General features: G+C 38.8%; 1 protein-coding gene across 1 annotated transcript in view; it reads left to right on the top strand.

The window, feature by feature from the left end:
* wdpcp (WD repeat containing planar cell polarity effector) overlaps nucleotides 1-27,440 on the top strand; it is a 223,067-nt gene that overhangs the window by 61,305 nt on the left and 134,322 nt on the right. Inside the window, exons 2-7 of the mRNA XM_072265406.1 lie at nucleotides 8,806-8,889; nucleotides 10,228-10,272; nucleotides 12,290-12,360; nucleotides 12,619-12,678; nucleotides 18,310-18,424; nucleotides 23,073-23,206. Of these exons, the coding sequence (XP_072121507.1) occupies nucleotides 8,806-8,889; nucleotides 10,228-10,272; nucleotides 12,290-12,360; nucleotides 12,619-12,678; nucleotides 18,310-18,424; nucleotides 23,073-23,206 (509 nt within the window). The remainder of the gene's footprint in view (nucleotides 1-8,805; nucleotides 8,890-10,227; nucleotides 10,273-12,289; nucleotides 12,361-12,618; nucleotides 12,679-18,309; nucleotides 18,425-23,072; nucleotides 23,207-27,440) is intronic.

Raw genomic sequence — 27,440 nt, 5'->3', positions numbered from 1 at the left:
AAGTGGTTGGTAAATTGATGGAAAAGATCCTGAGAGGCAGGATTTCTGAACATTTGGAGAGGCATAATATAATTAGGAATAGTCAGCGTGGCTTTGTCAAAAGGTCGTGCCTTAAGAGCCTGATTGGATTTTTTTGAGGATGTGACTAAACTTGTTGATGAAGGTAGAGCAGTAGATGTAGTGTATATGGATTTCAGCAAGGGATTTGGTAAGGTACCCCATGGAGGGCTTATTGAGAAGGTAAGGAAGCATGGCATCCAATGGGACCTTGCCTTTTGGATTCAGAATTGGCTTGCCCACAGAAGGCAAAGAGTGGTTGTATTCTGCATGGAGGTCTCAGGGATTTGTTCTGGGATCCCTTCTCTTTGTAATTTTTATAAATGATCTGGATGAGGAAGTAGGGGAATGGGTTAGTAAATTTGCTGATGACACCAAGGTTGGGGGTGTTGTGGATAGTGTGGAGGGCTATCAGATGTTACAGTGGGACATCGATAGGATGTAAAACTGGCCTGAGAAGTGGCAGATGAAGTTCAACCCAGATAAGTGTGAGGTGGTTCATTTTGGTAGGTCAAATATGATGGCAGAATATAGTATTAATGGTAAGACTCTTGGCAATGTGGAGGATCAGAGGGATCTTGGGGTCCGAGTCCATAGGATACTCAAAGCCGTGGTGCATATGATGCATTGGCCTTCATCAACCATGGGACTGAGTTTAAGAGCCGAGAGGTAATGTTATAGCTTTACAGGACCCTGGTCAGACCCCACTTGGAGTACTGTGCTCAGTTCTGGTCACCTCACTACGAGAAGGATGTGGAAACTATAGAAAGGGTGCAGAGGAGATTTACAAGGATGTTACCTGGATTGGGGAGCATGCCTTATGAGAATAAGTTGAGTGAACTTGGCCTTTTCTCCTTGGAGTGGCAGAGGATGAGAGGTGATCTGATCGAGGTGTACAAGATGATGAGAGGCATTGATCGTGAGGATAGTCAGAGGCTTTTTCCCAGGGCTGAAATGGCTAACACGAGAGGGCACAGTTTTAACGTGCTTGGAAGTGGGTACAGAGGAGATGTCAGGGGTAAGTTTTTTACTCAGAGAGTGGTGAGTGCATGGAATGGGCTGCCGGCGACGGTGGTGAAGGCGGATACAATAGGGTCTTTTAAGAGACTCCTGGATAGGTACATAGAGCTTAGAAAAATAGAGGGCTATGGGTAGCCCTAGATAATTTCTAAAGTAAGTATGTGTTCGGCACAGCATTGTGGGCCGAAGGGCCTGTATTGTGCTGTAGCTTTTCTATGTTTCTCTGTAGAACATAAGCCCGAAAAGCTTGTTTTGGCTGTATTTGCTGTTTGTGCACAAAGATTACAATGAAAAAAGCCACAATGACACTATAGCTTTCAAACCAAATTCTTATAATATAACCATGAACATGGAGAAATTGATTTGAATGTCAAGAATTTGATGACCACACTGATGAGTGTTGTGACCTTTCTTCTTGCTGAATGTCACACGTGCAAATTATTACAAGGTGCTATGCTGAGACAAAAATTGATGACTTTACAGCATAACTGTATGAGAAAAATATAGTGATTTTAGAGAAAATAAATTTAAACAATAATATAATGTCCTGTTTTCCCTTCAGCAAAACTTTGAAGTAGCAGTAAAATTTCTCTCAGACATTACTTCTGTTGGTTTAACATCATTGTGCAATCTGTATTGTAACAAAGGGTTCTGTCTCTGAATGCTCGAGCAACTGGTTCACAGATCAGTCTTGTCAGCTGATCGTATATTGTTGTCAGAGGCAGTAATGGTACCTTCTGCACAGTTGATGGGGTGGGGGGTGGAAATGGAGTAAAAATGTGTTCAAAATAATGAACTTTTGCAACACAATCCAATATGTTTCGACTTCTCACTAACTTCCCCATTTCATTAAAACCAGCAAACATTATTGCAGTCAAATCTGATAACATCATCCCTGTCAGTCATTATTAAACATGTAACAAATTGATTGTATCAGGAAGAAAGTAGGGTTTAAATGTGAATTAAAACCTCTGAAAAGTAAATTTGTAAAGGATGCAGGGATAACTGATCTGGTATTAAGTATTACAAAGGGGTATCATCCTGGACCTTTGTTTGCTGATTAAAAAATAACTTGACATCGAAGTATTTCTGTCTGAATGAGGATGTCAAGCTTGGATCGTAGCGGAACGGCTTCCTATTTGGAACTACTGTAGGGCAAATCCAGACCTGGCTGTACCGTGACTGAGGTTTCTGTGTTGATTGAAGGTCAATTTTGGCAATAACAATCGTGCTTGTTTGTCTGTTTGTTCAGCTCATCTGATGTGTATTTGAAGGTGACTGTAGAGGCCAGTTCTTGAATAGCATAGACGTACACAGTGGGGACAAGGGAGTTGTCCTGATTCCATAGGCGTGGCTTTTGCTGTTGCTTTCCTCTTATTTTGGACAGACTCCAGGACCATGTGACACCTATCTTCTAAGTTGCTGTGAGCAAGTTTAGCCAAGGTGCCCCACCCAGTTCTGTCTCATGTCCTCTGTTCCAGATACCAGGCAGCAAGCCGAATATAGGCAATGCTGTCTTTCACACAGTCTTTATACCTCTTACAACATCTGCCACGGTTTCTACATCCCCATGATAACTGGCCACAAAGCAGCTGCTTAGGGAGTCTGAAGTCCTCCATGTGTATAACATCTCCGGTCCAATGAAGTTGTGCTTTCAGGATGATGGTTTCAATACTGGTAGTCTTTGTGCTATTGAGGACTTCCAGGTTTATGATACAGTTATGCAGGCGAATACTCATAATGGATCTCAGACTGCACACGTGGAAATGCTTCAGCAGTTTGAGTTGGATTTTGTGTACTGTTCATGTTTCACAACCATACAGGAGGTTATACAAGTTGATCTTAGTGGACATCTGGATATTGTGCTGGCTAAGCATGCTTGGTAGCAAGGGGCCCAGACTCTGACTAGCTTTGCAAATCCTGGCGTTGATTTCTTTATCCCAGGAACCATCACTGGAGATGACACTGCAGTGTATTTAAATTCCTTTACTACCTTCAGTGTTGTGCCTTTGGTGATGGAAGGCAGCAAAGCAGCAGATCAGGCTGAAGTAAGGCCTCTGTTTTGTCTAGACATGGTGAGGCCAAACATGTGTGAGGCTTCTGTGAACCTGTTTATAACATACATCTTATGAATAACATTATTTTCCATCAGTATTATTATTTAATTTGCTTCCATAGAGCCCTTTTTACTCTATTTTGAGCATTTTTACTTCTGACTAATCTTTTAAGTAATGACATTATTATTCTTTAAGTCTACTTGAACAGAAATAGGTATACTTGGGATGGAGTCTACAATTTTAAGAACTTAGAGGTACAAACAACAGTTACTTTTATGTATTTTGTAAATACAGTTAACGTGACCATGTAGCATTCTATTAATTCAAATTTAGAAGTACAAGTTAAAATAGTGCTACATAAGGGACAACTCTCATCACTTGCACGCATGGAAAAATTTTACTTGCACGCATAGAATCATGTGCATAAGCATTTCAAATATCAGACCTTCATTCTGGTTTGTAACTCTATATAATTTCAAAAATTATGGGAGAAGTATATTAGTTTGTGATTTCCTGTCAAAGTGGAAGTTCTTAAAGTGGTGGTTCTCTATGGGAACCTTCAAGTAGTGAATCAGATTTTACTTGTTGAGAATGTGGGGTTTAACAAATGGAAGGGCATTCCACTTCTCTGACAGGCAGTAAGATAACGCAGCTTCCAAAATAGACAACCAAGAAAATCATTTAATTATTGCACTCCACCTCATCAGTATTTCCTACCCTATTCCTACGAGCATCCCCAACCTTGAAGGCTAAACCTACATTTTGAGGGACATCTCAATCAGAGATTCCATAGGTCTCATCAACGGTAGACTCCCAGATGGAGGCTCAAGCAAGGCCTATCCTTTTAATCTAAGATCACACAGGCCTTTAAAGGAAAGTTTATTCCAAGTAAGGCTCATTTGGTTTCTTAGTGATAAATACACTTTAATATGCAGCAACAATATCAAATCTCTGTTGTATCAGTGATTAATGTCATTGCTATGCTGTCAGCAATCTTCTATGCGTAAGCCTATCACATGTATGCTGGACAGAGTCAACATTGTAGTCACAATTTTAAATTTGCTTTTAAAATCTGTATGAATGGCATGTAAAGGAATTCCTCCAATGCCATAAAATCTGTGTCATTGTAGTCAGAATTTATAGAGCATGCAGAGTAGTATAGAGGTTTGCATAATGCTTTACAGCTGCCATCTGTAAGGTTGGGGTTTAATTCCTGCTGCTGTGTGTAATGAGTTTGTACGTTCTCCCTGTAACCAAATGGATTTCCTCCATATGCTCTGGTTTCTTCCCACATCCAAAAGGCCTACTGTCAGGATTGGTAAATCATGGGATTGCTATGTTGATGCCAGAAGCATGGTGATACTTGTGGACTGCCCAACACAATCATTCCTGATTTGATTTGATGCAGATTACACAAGTTCAATGGCTCTCCATGCGGCCTTAGGTCATGTGGACAATGCAAACACCTATGTCAGGATACTGTTCATTGACTATAGCTCGGCGTTTAACACCTTCATTCCTACAGTACTGATGGAAAAGCTACAGAACCCAGGCTTCTTGTATCTCCCTCTACAACTAAATCCTTGACTTCCTAACTGGAAGACCACAATCTGTGCAGATTGGTAATAACATCTTCTCCTCACTGACGATCAATACTGGCACACTCAGGGATGTGTGCTTATCCTACTGCTGTATTCTCTCTAGATCCATGACTATGTGGCTAGGCATAGCTCAAATACCATCTTTAAATTTGATGATATAGAACCATTGTTAGCAGAATCTGAGATGGAGGTGAGAAGTCATATAGGAACAAGATATACCAGCTAGTTGAGTGATGTTGCAACAATAACCTTGCAGTCATATCACAGCCAAAAACCTGATTGTGGACTTTGGGAAGGGTAAGACGAGGGAACACAAAACAATCCTCATAGAGGGATCAGAAGTGGAACGAGTGACCGATTTCAAGTTCCTGAGGATCTAACCTGGTCCCAACACATCGACACAGCTATAAAGAAGGCAAGGCAATGGCTATATTTCATTAGGAGTTTGAGGAGATTCGGTTTGTCATCTAAAATGCTCGAAAACTTCTTCAGATGTACTGTGGGGAGCATTCTGACGGACTGTTATGTGGGGGCTACGGCACAGGATTAGTCTGCTTCATCATAGGTACTAACCTCCATAGTATCCAAGACATCTGCAAGGAGCGGTGCCTTAAGAAGGCAGTGTTCATTGTTATAGACCCCCCTTACCTATGACATGCACTCTTCTCATTGTTACCGTCAAGAAGGAGGTACTGAAGCCTGAAGGCACACACTCAGTGATTCAGGAACAGGTTCTTCCCCTCTGCCATCCGTTATCTAAATGGATATCGAACCCATGAACATTACCTCATTTAAAAAAAATTATTATTTCTGCATTTGCACTACTATTTTTAATTTAACTATTTAATATGCATATACTTTCTTTTTTCTAGCGGCTTGGTACAACTGATTGGTTTGCTAGGCCATTTCAGAAGGCATTTTAGAGTCAACCACATTGCTGTTAAGTCTGGAGTCACATATAGGCCAGACCAGGTAAGGGTGGCAGGATTCCTCCCTGAAATTAGTGAACCAGATGGGTTTTTACGACCACCAACATGGTTTCATGGTCATCAGATATTTTTATTGAATTCAAATTCACCAGCTGCTATGTGGGATTCGAACTCATATCCCCAGCGTATAATTGGGTCCCTACTATCTACAAGGCTCAGGTCAGGAGTGTAATGGAATACTTGCCACTCACCTGGATAAATGCAGCTCTATCAACACTCAAGAGGCTTGACGCCATCCAGTACAAGGCAATTAACTTGATTAGTACCGCTTCCACAAGCATCCAATCCCTCCACCATCGACGAACAGTTGCAGCAGTGGGTACTCTCTACAAGATGCACTGCAACAACACAACCAAAGTTCCTAAGGCAGCACCTTCCAGACCCACTGCCACTACCATCTAGAGGAATGAGAACAGCAGATACCTGGGAACACCACCACTTAGAAATCCCCCTCCAAATCATTCACCATCCTGACTTGGAAACATATCACCGTTCCTTCATTGTTGCTGAGTCAAAATCATGGAATTCCTTCCCTAACAGCACTGTGAGTGTACCTACACCTCAGGGACTGCAGCGGTTCAAGAAGGCAGCTCAACACCACCTTCTCAAAGGCAACTCAGGATGGGCAATAAATGCTGGCTTAGCTGGCGATGCCCCCATATCCTGTAAATTAATAAATTAAAAATACTACAATTCATTTATTTATTGTTCTATATTTATCATGCATTGCATTGTGTTGCTGCCGCTCAGTTAACAAATTTCATGACATATGCCAGTGATAATAAATATGATTCTGATTCATTTCACTGTATGTTTTGCGATACATGCAACGAATAAAGGTAATGATTAATGTTTAAATTATTCTTTCAGCTTTTCAACAACTGTTTAGGGCTTCACTAGATTGAGTCCAGATAAGAAGGAGTTAACTGAGGAGCAACAGATAAACAATTTGGACTTACATTATCCAGAATTTAGAAGAAAAAGGATAGGTGCTGAGAGAATTGTTCCTTTGGTGGAGAATCTAAAAATGGGGGCCATAGATTTGTTATAAAGACACATCCGTTTCAGGCTGAGATAAAGAGGTATATCTGTTTTCAAAGGGTTGAGAGTCTTTGGTATTCTCTACCAAGAGAGGTGTATAATTAAGTTCGCTTCAGGCAGAGGTAGGTAGGTTATTAGACCTGAGGGGAAATGAGGTTTATGTGACCAGGCAGGCAAGTGGAGTCGAGGCCAGGATCAAATTAGTTGATCTTATTGAATGGTTGAGCAGACTCATTGAGTTGTATGGCATACTGGTGATCCTATTTCTTACGTTGTTATTTAAAAATGCTTCTAATTTTCTTTAAAATTTACTGACATTTTCAAGAACGTTCATGCTATATTAATGGTGCTGTGTGAGTTGATAATCAATCAAAACCATTTTATTACTTCATTAGCTATCATTAGGTTAATTAGCTAACTCATTAGCTATCTTTTTCAAATGGATGTTTTTCAATTGTGCAAAAACTGTACTTCAAGCAGTCACTTGTATCATGCATGTTGATCATTCTGCGGAAAACAAAGATTTTACACTTATATTTTATTTGTTAACTCATTAGGAATAAAATGAATAGGAGCAAAAATAACACATGTAAAATTCAAACACAAGAGATTCTGCAGATGCTGGAAAGTCAGAGCAACACACACAAAATGCTGGAGGAATTCAGTAGATCAGGCAGCATGAAAGTTGCACGTTTAATTGTAAGATTGCTCTGTTAGGTCATCTTAAGTCAGAAGTGGAGACGTACTTCTGAGTAACCATCCACTGGGGAGCAGAAAAATTAGCCAGTGCACCCATTTGTGATCATAGTCCAGTAAATGTATTAGTTTTAAGGGGTTCTGATTGGATTATCATATACAGTATGGTTCAGCTCTTCATATACTTTATCACTTATACACCATGACATACATTTGAGAAACGATTACTTAAATGATAGAAGTCCATTACTGCTCAAGTGGAATCACTGGAGTTAGTAATAAAATGGATAACAGAAGAGCGAAAAAGAGAAGCTGGTGATGACTAGGATAGTAAGTTTCTAGAAGGAAAAAATGGTTTCATTTCTTTGTGATTTATGCATGTTATTTATGATTGTTCTTGCAAATTATATGTAAATTTTTTAATCTTTGAACATTTGAAGATTATATCAGTTTCCTAGTTTACAGAAGACTCATAAAATTGATGTATTATTTATGATATTTTAACTCGCTCTAAAAAATAAAAATACAGTTCTTGCTATGAATTAGTTTTACCAAATGACTTCTCATACAAATTATTTTGTGAGTACAATTGTTTAGGAAGTGATGATTCTATTAATGAATGACATATGAATTTTATATATATATTAGTGTAAAATTTATAATATTGGTATAATATATCAATTTGTACTTCTTGAAGAAATGGAATTCTTTGTTGTTTATGGTGAACATATAATTACATGGAATATACAACACTGAAGCAATTTATTCATCCCCTGTGGTCCATAGTGGTGTTTATGTTTAAATGTGATATAGCCAGTTCTGCAGGATTGTTCGAACAATCCTTGAACCATTTTCTACTGTTTCTCTATACTCCTCCATCAGTGAAAAACAACAGTAGGTTTAGCATGTTGGAATCAAAATCAAAGAATATTCTCATGTGATTAGTTGTTGGTTTACACGGAATGCTAAATGGTGGAATCTACAAATTTGCTTTCTCTTCCAAAATACTCAGTATTACAAAAAAGAAAGTGCATGGAATTTGAGACATTAGTTAATGGGTTTCTCAAATAGTGCTTCCTTCTGGAGCTTAACGTTGACCCAGCCACATAATAAGAAAATCCTTCGGGAGAAAAAAAAACTGCTTTTCTCATCCTGCTTTTTGTTAGTTAATGGAAAAAAAATGTCAAATGTGCTAATGTGTACTGGTCCCCAGATTATTGACATTTTCATCTTAAAATATGGTTAATGAGGGACCATTTACAATTTCCCTTCCAGAGATTCTCAGTTTTTGCTTAATGGAGGCTAATTAATTTTCACACATTGGGTTGCTTCTTGCTTTAACAGATCTGTCTTCCATCTGCCATCAGATGTCTTTCTGTCTAACTGAGCTACACCTGTGGTCTATGAAGAATACCTTACAAGTCAAGGGTAATTGAGCTATTGCCAAGTCCTAATAGTGTTTGATTTCGACAATGTTACTGTTTTAGAAATAAATCTGGTTTCCAATATGTTTTATTTTGTGCTGTATATTTTAATAGCCTTTTAATTGATTTGTGTCATCTATTGTGGAAATTCAATTTACTTTTAGATAAAGATTTAAGATATATTAATGTAATGAAATACAAATGTAAAATATATTACAATACAAGTTACATCTGCATTTTGTTATCTTTAGTATTAAAATGTTAATTTTTGCAGTTGTGTATCAATTAGAACATTTTAAATTCACCCTATTAATTTATATATATCTAAGATTTTAAAAACACATATAAATAGCATCCTACACGACTTATCTCAAAAGGCTAGTGAAGAACGGAAGCACCATAAACTGCAGATGCTGGGATCTGAAACAAAAAACAAACTGCTAAAGGGACCCAGCAGATTAAGCAGCATCTGTGGAAGCAAAGCAATAGTCAAAGTGAATCCTTATGTGGGATCTCAAACCAAAGTGTTAACTACTCTTCGCATCTACGGATGCTGCTTGACCTCTAAGTTCCTTCAACTTTTTTTGGTAGTGAAGTACTTTGGAAGTATTGAGTGTAAATTATTTTCCCCATTTTCCGAATTTTTTCTCTCCACTGGGGCATTGATTCCTGATAGGTAATAAATCTCTCTGGTGTACTGATCTCAAATAGTGGTTTTTCTCAAGATGCAGTCATTGAATGCTGGTAAGGTAATCATTAGTGGTACCAGTAAGCCAAACTTGGCCGCCACTCAACCTTGTTGAGGATAGAAATCAGGAATAAAAACAATGGCAGACTTCAGTTCCTTCCAGCCCCGCACTTAGGGCACTGATGTTAAATACAGTGCACTTCAAACATTTTAGCTATTAACAATCAAGTTAGCACAAATCAGGAATCAATCTCATTGCCTCACCTGCAAGCAGCTTTTGCTCTTTGTTCAACTTTATTCTGTCATTTACTTGTATAAAGATAGTTAGCACTACAAAATTGCATATAACAGTCAGGTGGGACTAAATAAGAAATGATTTAGTTCTTTGTGAGAAAACAAAAAAGACAAAGTTATGTGTGTGGTTAAAGAGTGTTTTATCTACTCAATTTACTGTAGGTAAAATAATTGCGATCAGCTAGATGATGTTGTAACCAAGGGTCAATATAAACTCTGATTTTATACTAAATGTTTAAAGATGGTCTTGTTAAGTGACATGATGCATAACTTTTTTAATATCAGCATGGTATTATATTTAAGAATGTCAATTTGATTTTTTTTTATTTTACTTGTTTCCTTTTCCAAATTCTATGGCAGATGCAGATATTGGCACCTTTCAATACCATGATCGAAAAGAATCTGGTAAGTTTAATTTTTACTGAAATGCCAATTAAAAACTATCTGACAGTAACTCTTGATGCCCCATATTGCTGCATGAAACTTTCCAGCAGGGGGCATCAAAATCCTACTGATAATATATGAAGTAGCGAGCCTTTTTGTCATTGAATTTTTATATATATGTTCTCAGATGAATTATTTCTTTTAGCCCAACTTGTATAAGGATTCTATGAGCATCCTTGGGTAGAAATTTAACTGTGGTGACAGTTAGTGGTTGTTAGTGGTTGTCAATTGAAATATCAATTCAATGCTCTTTATGTTGCTACCTTTTCCAAAGCTGGATTTACCCCACTTTCTGTACACTTAATACTGTCATTGCATTATTAATGGTTTGTGGATTCTGCTCCTAATCTACATTTATGTTTAATGTTTTTCTTTTTTAAAATTTGTAGCAGTATCATAATCATCTTGTAACTTTACAGCAAAAATATTTGTTAGTTTTTACAGTAGGCATAAATTTTAAATTTCTTTTTCATTTAAAATTCTTGCAGTTCCATCAGTAGACTGCTGTTACCTAGAAGAGAAACAGCAAATCACTGAGGGTAACCCATGTGTTAGCATAACAATGTAATAGGCTCTTAATAAATGAAGCAAATGTTATTTCCCCATTTTGCACAAATGGGATTGTCTTTCTTTAATTTGGATATTACAGTTTTTTTTAAAGGAAAGGCTAGCTTTGTGGAATAAATCAAAGTGCTAATAAATGCTAGCACTCCTGTCTTCCTTGGTAATGGGATATTGCCTACTATTATGTCCCTTGGGTACCACATTAAATATATAAGCCATGTGGTTATTAAAGCTGTTTTTCTAAATGTTCTTCACATCCAAGTGTATATTAAAAAACAAGGACACTACAGTTAGATATTGTTTCTATTTTAGTAATTCATTTGTAAAGGGAACTTTTTCCCCGTGAGTACTTTCATTCATGCAAAATGTAAGGCACATCCTCACCAAATCTTATTCATAATGAGATAATCTGGAGAAACATCTCTGCCTAGAGAGTGGTAGAAATATGACTCTGGAACATTAATTGGAATCTGAAATGCAGCGGGAAGAGGCCAACAGATCTACTTACTGCTTTATAAGAGATCACATTATGGGCAGGCAAAATGCCTAAGTTGATCTCATGTTTTCCCAGCTTTATATTTATCTTCTTGCTGATGAAATGGTAGCCCATGCGTCTGAATCCTGCATGTTTGTATGCTATATTATATCTAAACGTAATGTTCTTTATGTATAATGTTTTGCTAAATCTGAAGCTTCCAAATTAGTTTAACATTGATTCATGGAATCATGCATCACAGGAAGCCTTTTAACACAGTGAAGGATTTTTAAAAAGATCTCAAATTAACCCATTCTCTTGGGTTTTCCCCAAAGGTTTGCAGATTTTATTTTCATAGGTTTGTATCCATATACAACCCTGAGATTTGTCTTCTCCAGATAGCCATGAAACAAAGAAAAAAGCATGAAAGTTGTTCAGAGAGAAACATCAAACCCACCCTCCCCACACAAGAAAGAATTGCCTCCAGATTATCAACCCACAAACCCCGCCTTCCACCACACAAAACAGAACAAGAACATCAATCTCCCCACTGCACAAAATGAAACAGGAACATTGACCCCCAAGCCCCCTCCACTCGCACAACAAAATGGAAAGAAATGGGCAAAAAACACAGAATATAAAAACATAATTCTGAAAACTCCACATCCCATAAACGCAATTGTCCAATCCATAATGCAGAACAAAGAGAGAGACACCACATAAATGCTGATTTTACTTCTGCTATTTATCTTGAATCTGTCCTCTGGTTGCCATTTTATTAATTTGTTTTTATTTTGTAATGTATGTTTTTAAATTCTGGATAATGTTGACAGGGTCAGATAAATTATTGGTGCTTTAACAATGGAATGACAATGGTAATTGTTATAACGATATAATTCTTATCATTATAATTTTAACAATTCAAATTTTGTTTATTAGCTCATGAATACTTATGGACACCCAAGAATAAACGACCTGATAAACTTAGAGACACTCTCAAGGAGTTTGAGGTACCTTCTAGTCACAAAATTGACAGTAAACAATTATACACCTTTGTTTATCTTTCATCAGCTTTAATTTTTTTGCAGAGATTTAGCCTTGGCAAAGTGTATAATAACCAGCCTCCAGTGCAGCAGTATGCACTAACACAGTTCCATTGTTGTGTTTGAAGCATGCTTATCTTTTCTGATATGATATTAGAAACACTCCGACCATTGGTGATAACATATGCTTCTGACATGGCCATCTGTATTTTTGTTGTCCTTTAGGAACTGCTGCAGTGCACTCGTTGTGTGCTGAGCAAATGGAAGAACAAGAGCTTTTGTCAGGTATGTGCTCAACAATGGTTTTATGTTGTGGTTTTAATTTATACCTAGGTTTGGTTTTACATCAGTTCAAATCTGGTAATCAGGTAATTACCAGGTAATCTATCAGGTTTATGGACAGGAGATTCTGTGAACCTGACAGAGATACCCGCATGGTGTGTTGCCTCCCAGGTGCCAGGGTACGGGATGTCTCGGATCGGGTCCTGAATATTCCAAAGGGGGAGGGTGAGCAGCCAGTTGTCTTGGTACATGTTGGTACCAATGACATAGATAGGACAAAGGAGGAGGTCCTGAAGAGAGATTTCCGGGAGTTAGGAAGGAAGCTGAGAAGCAGGACCTCCAGGGTAGTAATCTCGGGATTGCTACCTGTGCCACGTGCTAGCGAGGGCAAGAATAGTCGGATCAGGCAGATGAATGTGTGGCTGAGAGACTGGTGTAGGGGGCAGGGCTTCAGATTCTTGGAAAATTGGGATCTCTTCTGGGGGAAGTATGACCTGTTCTAATAGGACAGGTTACACCTGAACCCGAAGGGGACCAATATCCTGGCGGGAAAGTTTAATAGAGCTGTTAGGGAGGGTTTAAACTAATTTGGCAGGAGGATGGGAACCAGAATGATAGAGCGGAGGAAGGGGAAAACAGAAATAACTCTAAGATAGTGAGCAGTAAAGATGTCAGGAAAGACAGGCAGGTGATGGGGCAAATTTGTAGCCATTGGTATGAGTTGCAGTGCAATAAAGTTGCATTGAAATCAAAGCAAAAAGTATCAAATACTGGTCTTAAGGTGTTGTACTTAAATGCACGCAGCATAAGGAATAAGGTGGATGATCTTGTCGTACAGCTACAGATTGGCAGGTATGATATTGTGGCCATCACTGAGACCTGGCTAAAGGATGCATGTCTCTGGGAGCTGAACGTCCAAGGATACACGGTGTATCGGAAGGATAGGCAGGTAGGCAGAGGGGGTGGAGTGGCTTTATTGGTAAGAAATGATATGAAATCATTAGAAAGAGGTGATATAGCATCAGAAGGTGCAGAATCTTTATGGGTTGAGCTAAGAAATAGCAGGGGTAAAAGGACCCTGTTGGCAGTTATTTATGGGCCTCCAAACAGCTGCAGGGATGTGGACTACAAATTACAACTGGAAGCAGAAAAGGCTTGTCAGAAGGGCAGTGTTATGATAATTGTGGGGGATTTTAACATGCGAGTAGATTGGGAAAATCAGGTCAGCACTGGATCTCCAGAGAGAGAATTTGTAGAATGTCTGCGAGATGGCTTTTTAGAACAGCTTGTTGTTGAGCCCACTAGGGGATCGGCTCTACTGGATTGGGTATTGTGTAATGAACCGGAGGTGATTAAAGAGATTGAGGTGAAGGAACCCTTAGGAGACAGTGATCATAACATGATTGAGTTATGTGAAATTAGAAAAAGAGAAGCCGAAATCTGATGTGTCGGCATTTCAGTGGAGTAAAGGAAATTACAGTGGCATGAGAGAGGAACTGGCCAAAGTTGACTGGAAAGGGACACTGATAGGAAAGTCAGCAGAGCAGCAGTGGCTGGAGTTTATGCGAGAAGTGAGGAAGGTGCAAGACAGATATATTCCAAAAAAGAAGAAATTTTCGAGTGGAAAAAGGATGCAACCGTGGTTGACAAGAGAAGTCAAAGCCAAAGTTAAAGCAAAGGAGAAGGCATACAAGGAAGCAAAAATTAGTGGGAAGACAGAGGATTGGGAAGTTTTTAAAACCTTACAAAAGGAAACCAAGAAGGCCATTAAGAGGGAAAAGATTAATTATGAAAGGAAACTAGCAAATAATATCAAAGAGGATACTAAAAGCTTTTTCAAGTATATAGAGAGTAAAAGACAGGTGAGAGTAGATATAGGACTGATAGAAAATGATGCTGGAGAAATTGTAATGGGAGATAAAGAGATGGCAGAGGAACTGAACGAGTATTTTGCATCAGTCTTCACTGAGGAAGACATCAGCAGTATACCAGACACTCAAGGGTGGCAGGGAAGAGAAGTGTGTGCAGTCACAATTACAACAGAGAAAGTACTCAGGAAGCTGAATAGTCTAAAGGTAGATAAATCTCCTGGACCAGATGGAACGCACTCTCGTGTTCTGAAGGAAGTAGCTGTGGAGATTGCGGAGGCATTAGCGATGATCTTTCAAAAGTCGATAGATTCTGGCATGGTTGCAAATTGGAAGATTGCAAATGTCACTCCACCATTTAAGAAGGGGGCAAGGAAGCAAAAAGGAAATTATAGGCCTGTTAGCTTGACATCGGTGGTTGGGAAGTTGTTGGAGTCGATTGTCAAGGATGAGGTTACAGAGTACCTGGAGGCATATGACAAGATAGGCAGAACTCAGCATAGATTCCTTAAAGGAAAATCCTGCCTGACAAACCAATTACAATTTTTTGAGGAAATTACCAGTAGACTAGACAAGGGAGGTGCAGTGGATGTTGTATATTTGGATTTTCAGAAGGCCTTTGACAAGGTGCCACACATGAGGCTACTTAACAAGATAAGAGCCCATGGAATTACGGGAAAGTTACATACGTGGATAGAGCGTGGCTGATTGGCAGGAAACAGAGAGTGGGAATACAGGGATCCTATTCTGGTTGGCTGCCAGTTACCAGTGGTGTTCCACAGGGATCAGTGTTGGGGCTGCTTCTTTTTACATTGTACATCAACGATTTGGATTATGGAATAGATGGCTTTGTGGCTAAGTTTGCTGACGATACGAAGATAGGTGGAGGGGCCGGTAGTGCTGAGGAAACGGAGGGTTCTGCAGAGAAACTTGGATAGATTGGAAGAATGGGCAGAGAAGTGGCAAATGAAGTACAATGTTGGAAAGTGTATGGTTATGCACTTTGGCAGAAAAAATAAACGGGCAGACTATTATTTAAATGGGGAAAGAATTCAAAGTTCTGAGATGCAACGGGACTTGGGAGTCCTCATACAGGATACCCTTAAAGTTAACCTCCAGGTTGAGTCAGTAGTGAAGAAGGCGAATGCAATGTTGGCATTCATTTCTAGAGGAATAGAGTATAGGAGCAGGGAAGTGATGTTGAGGCTCTATAACGCGCTGGTGAGACCTCACTTGGAGTACTGTGGGCAGTTTTGGTCTCCTTATTTAAGAAAGGATGTGCTGACATTGGAGAGGGTACAGAGAAGATTCACTAGAATGATTCTGGGAACGAGAGGGTTAACATATGAGGAACGTTTGTCCGCTCCTGGACTGTATTCCTTGGAGTTTAGAAGAATGAGGGGAGACCTCATAGAAACATTTCGAATGTTGAAAGGCATGGACAGAGTGGATGTGGCAAAGTTGTTTCCCATGATGGGGGAGTCTAGTACGAGAGGGCATGACTTAAGGATTGAAGGGCGCCCATTCAGAACAGAAATGTGAAGAAATTTTTTTAGTCAGAGGGTGGTGAATCTATGGAATTTGTTGCCACGGGCGGCAGTGGAGGCCAAGTCATTGGATGTATTTAAGGCAGAGATTGATAGGTATCTGAGTAGCCAGGGCATCAAAGGTTATGGTGAGAAGGCAGGGGAGTGGGACTAAATGGGAGAATGGATCAGCTCATGATAAAATGGTGGAGCAGACTCAATGGGCCGAATGGCCAACTTCTGCTCTTTTGTCTTATGGTCTTGTCTTAAGCCATAGTTTTCCAAATACTCATAAGTCCTATCCCCAAGAATTCTCTCGAGTAACTTCCCTACCACTGACATGAGACTCTCCAGTCTACAGCTTCCAGAATTATTGCTGGTTCTCTTCTTGAATTATGGAACAGCATTAGCTACAGGCCAGTCCTCTGGGACTTCGCCTGTGGGTAAGAGGATAAGAAGATATGAAGATATTGGTCAAAGCCCCAGCAATCTCATATGTTGCCGCTCTCAGTAAGCTGGGGTATTTTCCATCAGGCCCTGGGGACATCCACCATAATGCTCTTTAAGAGTTAAAAGGTTGTTTCTCTGGACGAGGTGCCTTCAGATGAAGATTTTTGGATAGCCATTGAATGTGAATACTTGAAAAAAGGTGATTTTCTTCTTTCTTCTTGAAGTATGCACAACTTCAGTGTGTATCCACTTGGCTGAATAGCATTCAGATGCAACTTCAGAGAAACAACCTTTTAACTCCTACTGAACAGACAAGAAAGAGGCTAACCCTACCATACATAAGGAATATTTCCAAAATGACAGCAAGACTGCTGCAAGGAATCTCAATCTGGAAAGTCTTACCCTGTAATCTTACACTGTGACTCGTGTCCAGATCTATAGAATTTTGTAGGTTTCCATGAGGTCCCTTTCTTTGAAATTCAGAACTTTAAGGACTGAACTTATTGAAGCATGCAAGATCCTTTGGGTGGAATGGAAGCATGACATGGTAGTGTTGATGTTGGTATATTCTCACTATTGGGAACATCTCAAATGGGAGACATGGTTACAAGATTTGGGGTGGTCATTTAAAACTGAGGTGTTCAAGAATTTCTGAGATTCTCTATCCCAGAGTATTACAAAGTCTAGGTTGTTGGGTGTATTTAAAGATACTTTTTTGAAAGATCGGGGAATTGGGGGAACTGACACACTAGAGAAGATGGCATTTGGGAGAATTGTCATATTGTGTGACAGGGTAGGCTTGAGGGGCCAATTGGCCTATTCTTCATATTGTCTGATGTTATTATGTTCTTATTAAATGTAGTAAATATGAGCCTAACCAATCCTATCTCTTAATATGTCAGTCCTACTATTCTTGGTATCAGTTTGTTAAACTGATACCAAGATCAGTCTGTTAAAATCAATAACTGATGAGGTAAAAAAGGATCAATTTGGAGATAAAGAACAAATAATAGCCATTGTTTCTTGAGCAAATACTGAAACCTCTTCCCTGAGTCAAAGAGTGAAAAAAATCAGGTAAATCTCGGAAGGAGAAAGATATTTGCACTTTAAGTATAGTTCCTTAATAATAGATGAGCAGAATTACAAATATCACCATAATTTTGGTGACCCTCTGCATCCAGTAGGAACCATGCTCAAAAAAACATGCTAATTGGAGTTAGGGATAATGCTAGAATTGTGTTTCTTAATGCTGACCCTACCAGGGTATGTCTGGCCAACTTGGCAGTGATCCAGAAGCCAGAACACTGGTCATATTCACTGTATTTGTCAGTATCTGTAAGGAATGGGAGTTCAAGATCAGGGAAATAATGAGAATGCTGGCAATTCTCATTGTGTATGCTAACATCACAAAGACAAAGAAGCACCGTTGAAAATCTATAGTCCAGATCAATTCAGCATCGATTTAATTTTTAACCTGGAAATGGACCCTTCCAGAACATGAAACTCTGGTTAGTTTGACAGGAAGCAAATTGCCAAGAAGAGGAAAGAGCTGGTAGAGGTAGAATGGCTTGAATGGGTTCCTTCAATTGTGTATCTTTTTGTGATTCAAAGTCCAATTTTTGGGAGCTCTTCTGTTTTATTACATAACATTTAATATGGATTTTTGGAGTTTCAAACAGCTAATCCAATTTTTTTAAACTTATATTTGTATTTAATATTTTGTATAAAAATTGCAGTTTGGAATGATGGTTTCAAAGATTGCCCTTAACATTATGTCTTAATTCTTCCAGCTTTTCTTTGGTTCAGGTGTTCTGGTTTCTTTAAGTCTTTGCGGCCCACATCTGGAGAAAATTCTGATCGACAAGACCTTAGTGGGGAAACTCATCTCTGACACCATCAATGACGGTAACTGTAAATGGCATGCAAATCAAATATTTGAATATGACAGATGAAAAGTGAAGTGGTGATGATAGGTTTACTAATTATTCTGACCAGAGATTTGCAAAACCGATTATTATTGGCAGGTTGATGTTTCGGGCTGAGTCCTGCCGAAGGGTCTTGCCCCAAAACATCGACTGTACTCTCTTTCCATAGATGCTGCCTGGCCTGTTGAGTTCCTCCAGCATTTTGTGTGTGTTGCTTGGATTTCCAGCATCTGCAGATTTTCTTTTGTTTATTATTGGCATGTATTGTCTTGATTATAACTTTTGGGGTAATAAATAATGATTATCTGTTATCTACTGGGCTTTCCATGTCTTGCTTTTAATATTAAATCAGCTTCACCTTCCTTTGCTTGTGCCGGAGGAAATATAGATATCAGTAATGAACAATTCAGGGTCACATTAGTCTTTAAGTATTATTTTCATACTATAAAATAATTGCAAAAATAATTCTATTTTATTTGCCATTTTATATTATATGTAATGTCAATATTTAACAAAAGACAGATATCTTTTGTGAAACTTATTTTCAAAAAAAGTCTAAGTAATATTATAATATTCTATTATTGCATCCAAACTGGCAGTTATTTTTCATTTTAAAAATGCCACAAAAAGGCCTTAATATTTCTCTTCTTTTACCATGGAGAAAGGCATGAAGACTAGGGTACTTAGGGCAAAATAATGGGGATGTCTTAAGGACAGTCCACATTGGAGTAGAAGATGCCTTAAAACATATGAAGGTAGATAAGTTTCCAGCGCCTGATCAAGTATATCCAAGAACACTTTGGGAAGCAACTGAGGGAATTCTGGCTGATATATATGCATTATTAGCATCAAGCAAAGTGTCAGAAGATTGGAGGATGGCTAATATTGTTCCTCTATTTAAGGAGGATTGCATATAAAAACCTGGGAACTGTAAACCAGTAAGCCCTAACACATGTGGTAAATTTCTACAGGTCGACCTTCTATAATCCGGCACCATTGAGACCTGAGGAATGCCGGATTAGTGAAAATCCTGAATTTCAGAAGGATCACATTAAGCAATAGCTAACCCCCTCATCATACTTCAAAAATATCAAAGGATTCAAAGGTTCATTTAATGTCAGAGAAATGTATACAATATACATCCTGAAATGCTTTTTCTTCGCAACCATCTGTGAAAACAGAGGAGTGCCCCAAAGAATGAACAACTGTTAAGTGTTAGAACCCCTAAGTCCCCCCCTGGCTCCCCTCCCACCCACGCGTAAGCGACGGCAAGCAACAATCCCCCCTTCCCACCGGCAAAAAATAAAGTGCACCCACTACCAGCACTCAAGGGTGAGCTAAGCGATAGCAAAGACACAGACTTGCAGTTACCCCAAAAATGTTTAATATACAGTCAGGCAAAGTTACATATCTGCAAGCATGGGGTTGTCAGAAGCAGAAGTGGGAGAAAGGAGGTCTTCTAAATGCCACATTTCATGTGACCACCAGGTAGCTGGGGATTCAGTGCTGGGCTCTTCCCTCTTCACTCACAGTTACTGAGAGGATTCTCATTAGTTTCTTTTCCCCCGCTTAGTAATGTGCTTAAATTCAGTGGGTCACCACGTCTGATCTGAGGTTGTAGGCAGAAGAGAACAGAGTGCTGGCTGGGTGACGCTGGCAGGCGGGCGAGAAGGCGGACCGACCCAGCGCGTGCCAGCTCCCCCGCTGCTGGCGGGTGAGACGGGCAAGTGCCGGGTGGTTGTGCCTCACACAAATGATATTAATAAATGTAGGAAAACAAGCAGGAATAGCCTGTCTGTGCTTACAAGAGCGCGCCAACACGTGAACAGATCTAACGCAACCAAAACAATGCGCAGCAGATTGGTACGGTGGCCTGGAAAATTTGAAGTTACAATTGCTCGGAAAATTTGAAATCAGTGCGGATTATCGAAGGAACCGGATTACAGGTAGTCAGATTAGTGAAAGTTGACCTGTAGTAGATTTTCAAAGGAATAAGATAACATGCATTTGGAGAGAGTGGTTGATTTGGGATTGTCAGCACAGAGTGTGTGGGAGATTATATCTTGCCAATTTGATTGAGTTTTTTGAAGAGGTCACCAGGAAGGTTGATGAGAGCAGGGCAGTGGATATAGTCTATATGGGCTTCTATATGACATTTGATAAACTTACACATGGTGGACTGCAATGGAAAGTTATTTTGCATGGGATCCAGGAAGAGTTAGCTAACTTGATATACAGTTGGCTTGATGATAGGAAGGAGAGGTGTTCTTGGATGGTTGTTTTCAGACTGGAGGCCTTGACCAGTGGTGTTTCCCAGAGGTGAGTGCTTGGCCCATTGGTTCTTGTTAACCATATCAATGATTTGGAAGAGAATCTACAAAACATGGTTACTAAGCTTGCAGATGATACTAAAATAGGCTGAGCTATTTATGACACTAAAAATACTTATCAGGAATTATAGAAGAATCTTGAACAGCTGAGTAAGTGGGCCGAGAATTGAACTGAAAATTTTATTCATGATAATTACAAGGTGCTGCATTTTGGGAAGACAAATCAGGATAAGACTTCCACAGTGAACGGTGTAGCCCTGGGAAGTGTTGTAGAACGGAGGCACCTAGGAGCACAAGAACATGGTTTCCTGGAAGTCAATTCACAGCTAGACAGATTTATGACTAGAGATTTTGCATGCTGGCCATCATCAGTCAGTGCATTGAATATAGAAATTTGTACATTATGTTGCACTTGTACAAGATGTTGGAGAGGCTACATTTGGAATATTATATTCAGTTATAAGAAAGATAACATTAAGCTGTAAAGAGTATAGAAAAGATTTACAGTTATATAGGCATCCTTAAAATTGATTTTGTCCTTAACTGGGAAAATGTACAAAAATCACTCGATATAGTAACCATACCTCCACAGTAGTATTAATGAATGGCACCAAATGTACATGATTTATTAGGAAAAAAAGTAGAGAATGAGAAAAAAATAGTTCTGCTGCTCATAGGAATAAACGTACAGTTGAAGTCAGAAGTTTACATACACCTTAGCCAAATACATTTAAATTCAGTTTTTCACAATTCCTGACATTTAATCCTAGAAAACATTCCCTGTCTTAGGTCAGTTAGGATCACTACTTTATTTTAAGAATGTGAAATGTCAGAATAATAGTAGAATGATTTATTTCAGCTTTTATTTCTTTCATCACTTTCCCAGTGGGTCAGAAGTTTACATACACGTTGTTACTATTTGGTAGCATTGCCTTTAATTTGTTTAACTTGGGTCAAACGTTTTGGGTAGCATTCCACAAGCTTCTCACAGTAAGTTGCTGGAATTTTGTTCCATTCCTCCAGACAGAACTGGTGGAATTGAGTCAGGTTTGTAGGCCTCCTTGCTCGCACACGCTTTTTCAGTTCTGCCCACAAATTTTCTATCTGATTGAGGTCAGGGCTTTGTGCTGACCACTCCAATACCTTGACTTTGTTGTCCTTAAGCAATTTTGCCACAACTTTGGAGGTATGCTTGGGGTCATTGTCCATTTGGAAGACCCATTTGCGACCGAGCTTTAACTTCCTGGCTGATGTCTTGAGATGTTCCTTCAATATATCCACATAATTTTCCTTCCTTATGATGCCATCTATTTTGTGAAGTACACCAATCCCTCCTGCAGCAAAGCACCCCCACAACATGATGCTGTCACCCCATGCTTCACGGTTGGGATGGTGTTCTTCGGCTTGCAAGCCTCACCCTTTTTCCTCCAAACATAATGATGGTCATTATGGCCAAGTTCAATTTTTTGTTTCATCAGACCAGAGGACATTTCTCCAAAAAGTAAGATCTTTGTCCCCACGTGCACTTGCAAACTGTGGTCTGGCTTTTTTATGGCAGTTTTGGAGCAGTGGCTTCTTCCTTGCTGAGCAGCCTTTCAGGTTATGTCGATATAGGACTCATTTTACTGTGGATGTGTCAGGAATTGTGAAAAACTGAGCTTAAATGTATTTGGCTAAGGTGTATGTAAACTTCTGACTTCAACTGTATGTACATAATAAGACCTTAGAATTTAATAGTATTACAGGAGCTCCTTTGTATGTGGGGGGTGTTCCATAAATTGGCTGTTTCTAAACCAGGGACAGCTACACTTATTATTGAGTGAGTGCAGTGAAGATTCACCAGAGTGATTCCTAGGCTAGTCTATTCATCTCTATGTTCTAGTCTGTCATGTACTTTGAGACGAATAGGGTTAGGGTTGGCCTTCTATTCTCTATGGAGATTTGAATGAGATGTGATCTCATTGACACGTACACAAGTATTGGGGACTAAGTGGGATGGATATAGAGAGGATGAACCCCTCAGTAACAAGTCTAGAAACACGTATCACAATCTCAAAATAAGGGGTAGACATGTAGAAAGATTTCCTTCACTCTGAGATTTTCTTAGTCAAAAGAGAAGGTTGGAGTATAAAATAAGCTGCTGATTCAACGATACCATCAAAGAAAGGACAATCACCAATAAATTATTTTTAATCCCTCTTTGGGCTGGTAAAGTTACATGGGTCAGATTGGAACAACAAAATTGTTGAAAATGAGTGAATCTCATGTTTAATTTTGTATTATTTTGGCTTTGTCTAGCTGTGCTTGCGGACAGTTTTATGATCATAACATTTCTGGAAACCAGTAAACTTTGCTTTGTCCAGTTCACAAAGAAACAAAGTTCACCTGATGTCAACAAAAAAATGGAAAAGTTTTCTACTTCTGATCTTAAGGTACATGCAACTATTCTAGTAAACTTTATCAGTATGAAATGAATTCATTTGTTCTATTTGTTCAAATAGAAATACCACTAGAAAACCACTAGGGTTGTTAACCTGCTCAGAGCATTATAATGTCAAATGGATTACTTTCCCCAACTGAACCTAGAGGTAGTATGCAGTACAGATTTTGTATTGACCAGTGAAGGAATTGGTTTTCTAACCATGGATTTATTTGCGCGGTTCCATCTCTAAAAATATCCACCAAACTGCCAAGAAGATGGATGTGACATTTGAAAATTATGGTTGATGATGATTAGGTCTGTCAATCCCAGTGCTTTGATCACAGCAATTTTAAAGACTAGGAACTGTTCCAGGTAAGGTATTACTTCAGTTTCAACCATTAATCTAAGTGTTCAGTCAGTCAACATTTGATGTTGTCACGAAGGGTGGATAAAATAGATTTAATGTTCCAGTGTGGTACATACTTCCTGGGGTGGATAGAGTTTTAGATGAGTGCTCTGAATTGATATACGGGCGGAATGCCTCAGTATGGAGGGGAAGGTAGATGGAATGTTCTGAATCAATTTTTACTAAGTAGAATACCCTAGGTTTGGTGAAGTAGCTGGGTGCATAGGATATCCCTGAGTTCAACAGAGTATCCCTGCATAACCTGTGGGAATGGGGTCATCCTGGATGGACATAGTATCCCAGAATGGGCTTGGAGTGTACCCAGATGTCCAAACTCTGAGTGTGGCCTTTGACATCATAGTGACAGGTCTCATGTAAGGATATCTACTCAGTTTGTGCTGTCATGGGCTATCTGGTCAGAGCAAGGTAAAGTTTCATTAGATATTCTCACCATTGCTCAAATTGAAACTGTTACCACAAATCAGTTTTCACTATTCCCTGTTTTTCATATCCCATTGTGGGAATTCTCAATTTAAAAGAATGAGCACTTTACAGATCACACACCAAACAAGCTGAAGCACTCTAATTTAGACATGGCATTTCCTTGTATAGGGAGATATTTTTAAAGAGCCCTGTGGCCCATTGGGCTGGTGCTTATGCTGGTTTCCATGGCGTGAAGCGACTAAGAGTACGAGACTCACCCCCCTCCCGCCTCCCAGATAGGACGCCAGTCTAGGGCGAGGTTAATCCCCAGGTACCCATTCTCAGCTGGGTAAACTGGAGCATTGTGTGGTTAAGTGTGTTGCTCAAGGACACACACGCTGCCTCGGCTGAGGCTCAAACCCATGACCTTCAGATTGCTAGTCTGACACTCTAACCATTTGGCCACGTGCTACTGCCAGTTAAATATAGTTGGAGTGATGTCTTTATCTTCCACAATTGATAGACACTAATGTGCTTTTACATGATTGGAGAATCTGTGCCTTAAAATATTAACATTGCTTCTCTGCTCTATTCAGCCAAGTTTCTTTTGAAATATCCAGGTGTGACCTTAGATTTCTTAGTATTTTTTAAAAAGTTCCTTTAATTCTGAGACTGTGATAAAATCTGTATGATTGAGTTTTTGGTTAATGTTAGCTAGCTTTAGGCAGTATGGACAAATCGGACCATCCTGACTACCTTTATATCTTTAGCTTCAGATTCCCTTGCAATATGCAAAGAAATTGGAAATTTATCTGTGAATACTTCAGACAGGAAGGTATAATAAATGAGAATGACTGCATATCGTGTGGACTAAGTAATGTTTATGCTTAAGTCAGTATATTTACATTTTATTCTAAGGTTGTTGACCTTGTATCTAGTGGAATTCCTTATATACTAGCAGAATGCCACAATATGTTTGATTTTTGACATTGCTCATCAACAAGCTGTGGTAATGTTCATGGTGAGTAGTGTTATTATGCTTGAAAAACACAGGAAAAGCTTCATATGGTTCTTTCCTACCATTACAGCATGGATAACTAGGTTATACTTTTTGCTGTCTGGTGTCATTAACGCAACATAATCAAGATTGAATCTGGAACCTCTTTTATGGTCTGCTGATCATTGCCTTTTCACTGGGAAACCTAGATGATTCCTTAATATTATTTGCAGTAAAAGATTTAATAGATGTTTATTCTAACAGCATTGATATTGTTGTAACAGCTACTCAAGACATCTCACAATGAATAATTTAGTAACATTAGAGAATTTCTTCATGTTACAATATGAATTGAAAGCTTGCGTAGGTAGCTGGCAATTTTAGAACTTTGGGAGGAAATTTACAGTACTGTGCAAAAATCTCTCCCTATTGAGGGAGGAAATAAGAAGGAAAATTACAGTTAGTTGCCAAACACTTGCTCATTCCTGCTGTAAAGATCACATATCTTTACACTTAGTGTTCATACAGGAAACAAGGTCGGTGAGGAGAGCCAGCTGTATCTCAAACAAATTGTATCTGCATACCTTGTTTAGTGAAGTTCATGTTGTAATTTTATTTGACCATGTATATTTGAAGGTTGCACTTATAAGGTTCCTAGCAGAGCTTCAATGTTGTTTTATTAATTTTATCTGCACTACACATATGGATTTCACTATCCTTCTGTAGAGTACAAGAGAATGCCCTTTCCAATGAAAATACAGAAACAAATCCTCCACAAACTGCCTCTGCTGGAACACCAGTTGAACAATTTTGTAAACAATCTACTGAAGGCTTTAGCAAAGGTAGATTTTAAAGAGTATCTTAAAGGAAGAAATTGGCAGTAAAATCTGTGGAGGCAAATCCAACTGAAGGCGTGGTGAACAGTGTTTTTAAGAAATTAAGACATAATACAGGAAATAAATTGGATTGGATGGGAAGGATGATGTGATCAGAGCTCCTAAGTTATTCCAGCTGGAATCAGCAGCAGGGCCCTGACCATCTTTCCCCGGTAGTAAGGATTGTTGTGGTATTAAATGCATTCTTAGTTTGTAATTGTGTTGAGAGTTGCTGGTGTGGGGAAAGTCTGTCAACAGTAAGTTCTGTGCAATACAGGCCTGTTAATTTCTGTATTTGATGTAGGGAAAGAAACATCCATTTACTTTTAAGGGATAAAAGATTAATTCTCAGGAAATGATTATAGTGCAGCTGCTACTATTTTATATAAGAAAAGCTCCTTTTGTTAAACTGGCAGTATTCATGTTGGCCCTGCTACCCAACCCAACACAAGCCCGATGGGCTCTGACTGTTTATACTCGGTCAGGTTTGGAGAGAAAAAATTTGAATTAGCCATGGTCAAAAAATCTTCAGAATGTGTTTTAATGTTATGCCTGAGGAAACTGCTACGCTGCTTGTCCAGGTATGCCCACAGTCCAAGACCATCTTGCAGTACACTGGTTTTAGTTCAGTCTTCCCACCACTCAGGCAAGGGAAAGGCTGGTGGGAGCACTGAAGGAAGTGGATATGGACATGTGTTTTATTTATTAATGTACTGTGTTAAGAATTAATGGGTTTTGGTACTTGTATGTTTTAATTGAGGTTGTCTAATTTTAAGTTTGCACTGTAGCCCAATAATCCATCTCTGCTCTGTATCTTGAACTTCAATCATAGTGCACCTCATGGGAAATCACACTAAAGTTCAGAAAGAAAGTTATATAAAGGACTGTCTGTTATATATATTTGAGCATGTGTTTAATTTGGACCATATTCAGACAAAAATAATTTAGATTGGTTAATTGGTCTGCTATTAATACTATATTGTATTCAAAGTTATAGAAATTACTTGTATTCGTTTGATAATTGTGTATTGAATTAATCAGTTTTAATAATCTGCTTTGTGAATTTAAATAATAAAAACTAAATAGTATTTTAGTAAATGTCAAGTTTTTTTAAGATTTTGTCAAGTTTTTTTATTATAATTCCCTACACTTTTAATAATTAATTTTTCTTAATGGCAAATGTCACTGTATTATTGGTCTTGAATAATTGGTGGTATGTGGAGATGTAATCATGCTAATCCTTCTTCTGTCCGTTAGTTGGAAAGCTTATTGAACATTTTTGTACCAAGAAAATTTAAGCAATTGGGATAAAATCTGTGTAGGAATAGAACAGTGAATTGGTTTAGATAACTAACACGGTGTGATGAGTTGAAAGCTTTGAAAATTCTGGGTAGGTGGACAGCATCAAAAGTTTGTCTACAATTTTTCTGATGTGTGTTCAAGGCGACAGAAAGCAATAATCTGACTGTGAATAGAGAAGACCTCTGACTGCATAAATGCAGCAAAGGATTTTCAGCATTAACCCTGTTATAATGGCCTGAGA

This window comes from Mobula birostris, chromosome 8 (genome assembly GCF_030028105.1).
Source record: "Mobula birostris isolate sMobBir1 chromosome 8, sMobBir1.hap1, whole genome shotgun sequence".
Taxonomy (NCBI): Eukaryota; Metazoa; Chordata; class Chondrichthyes; order Myliobatiformes; family Myliobatidae; genus Mobula; species Mobula birostris.
The sequence above is the reverse complement of the archived record's forward strand: the minus strand, read 5'-3'. Positions and strand labels throughout refer to the sequence as shown.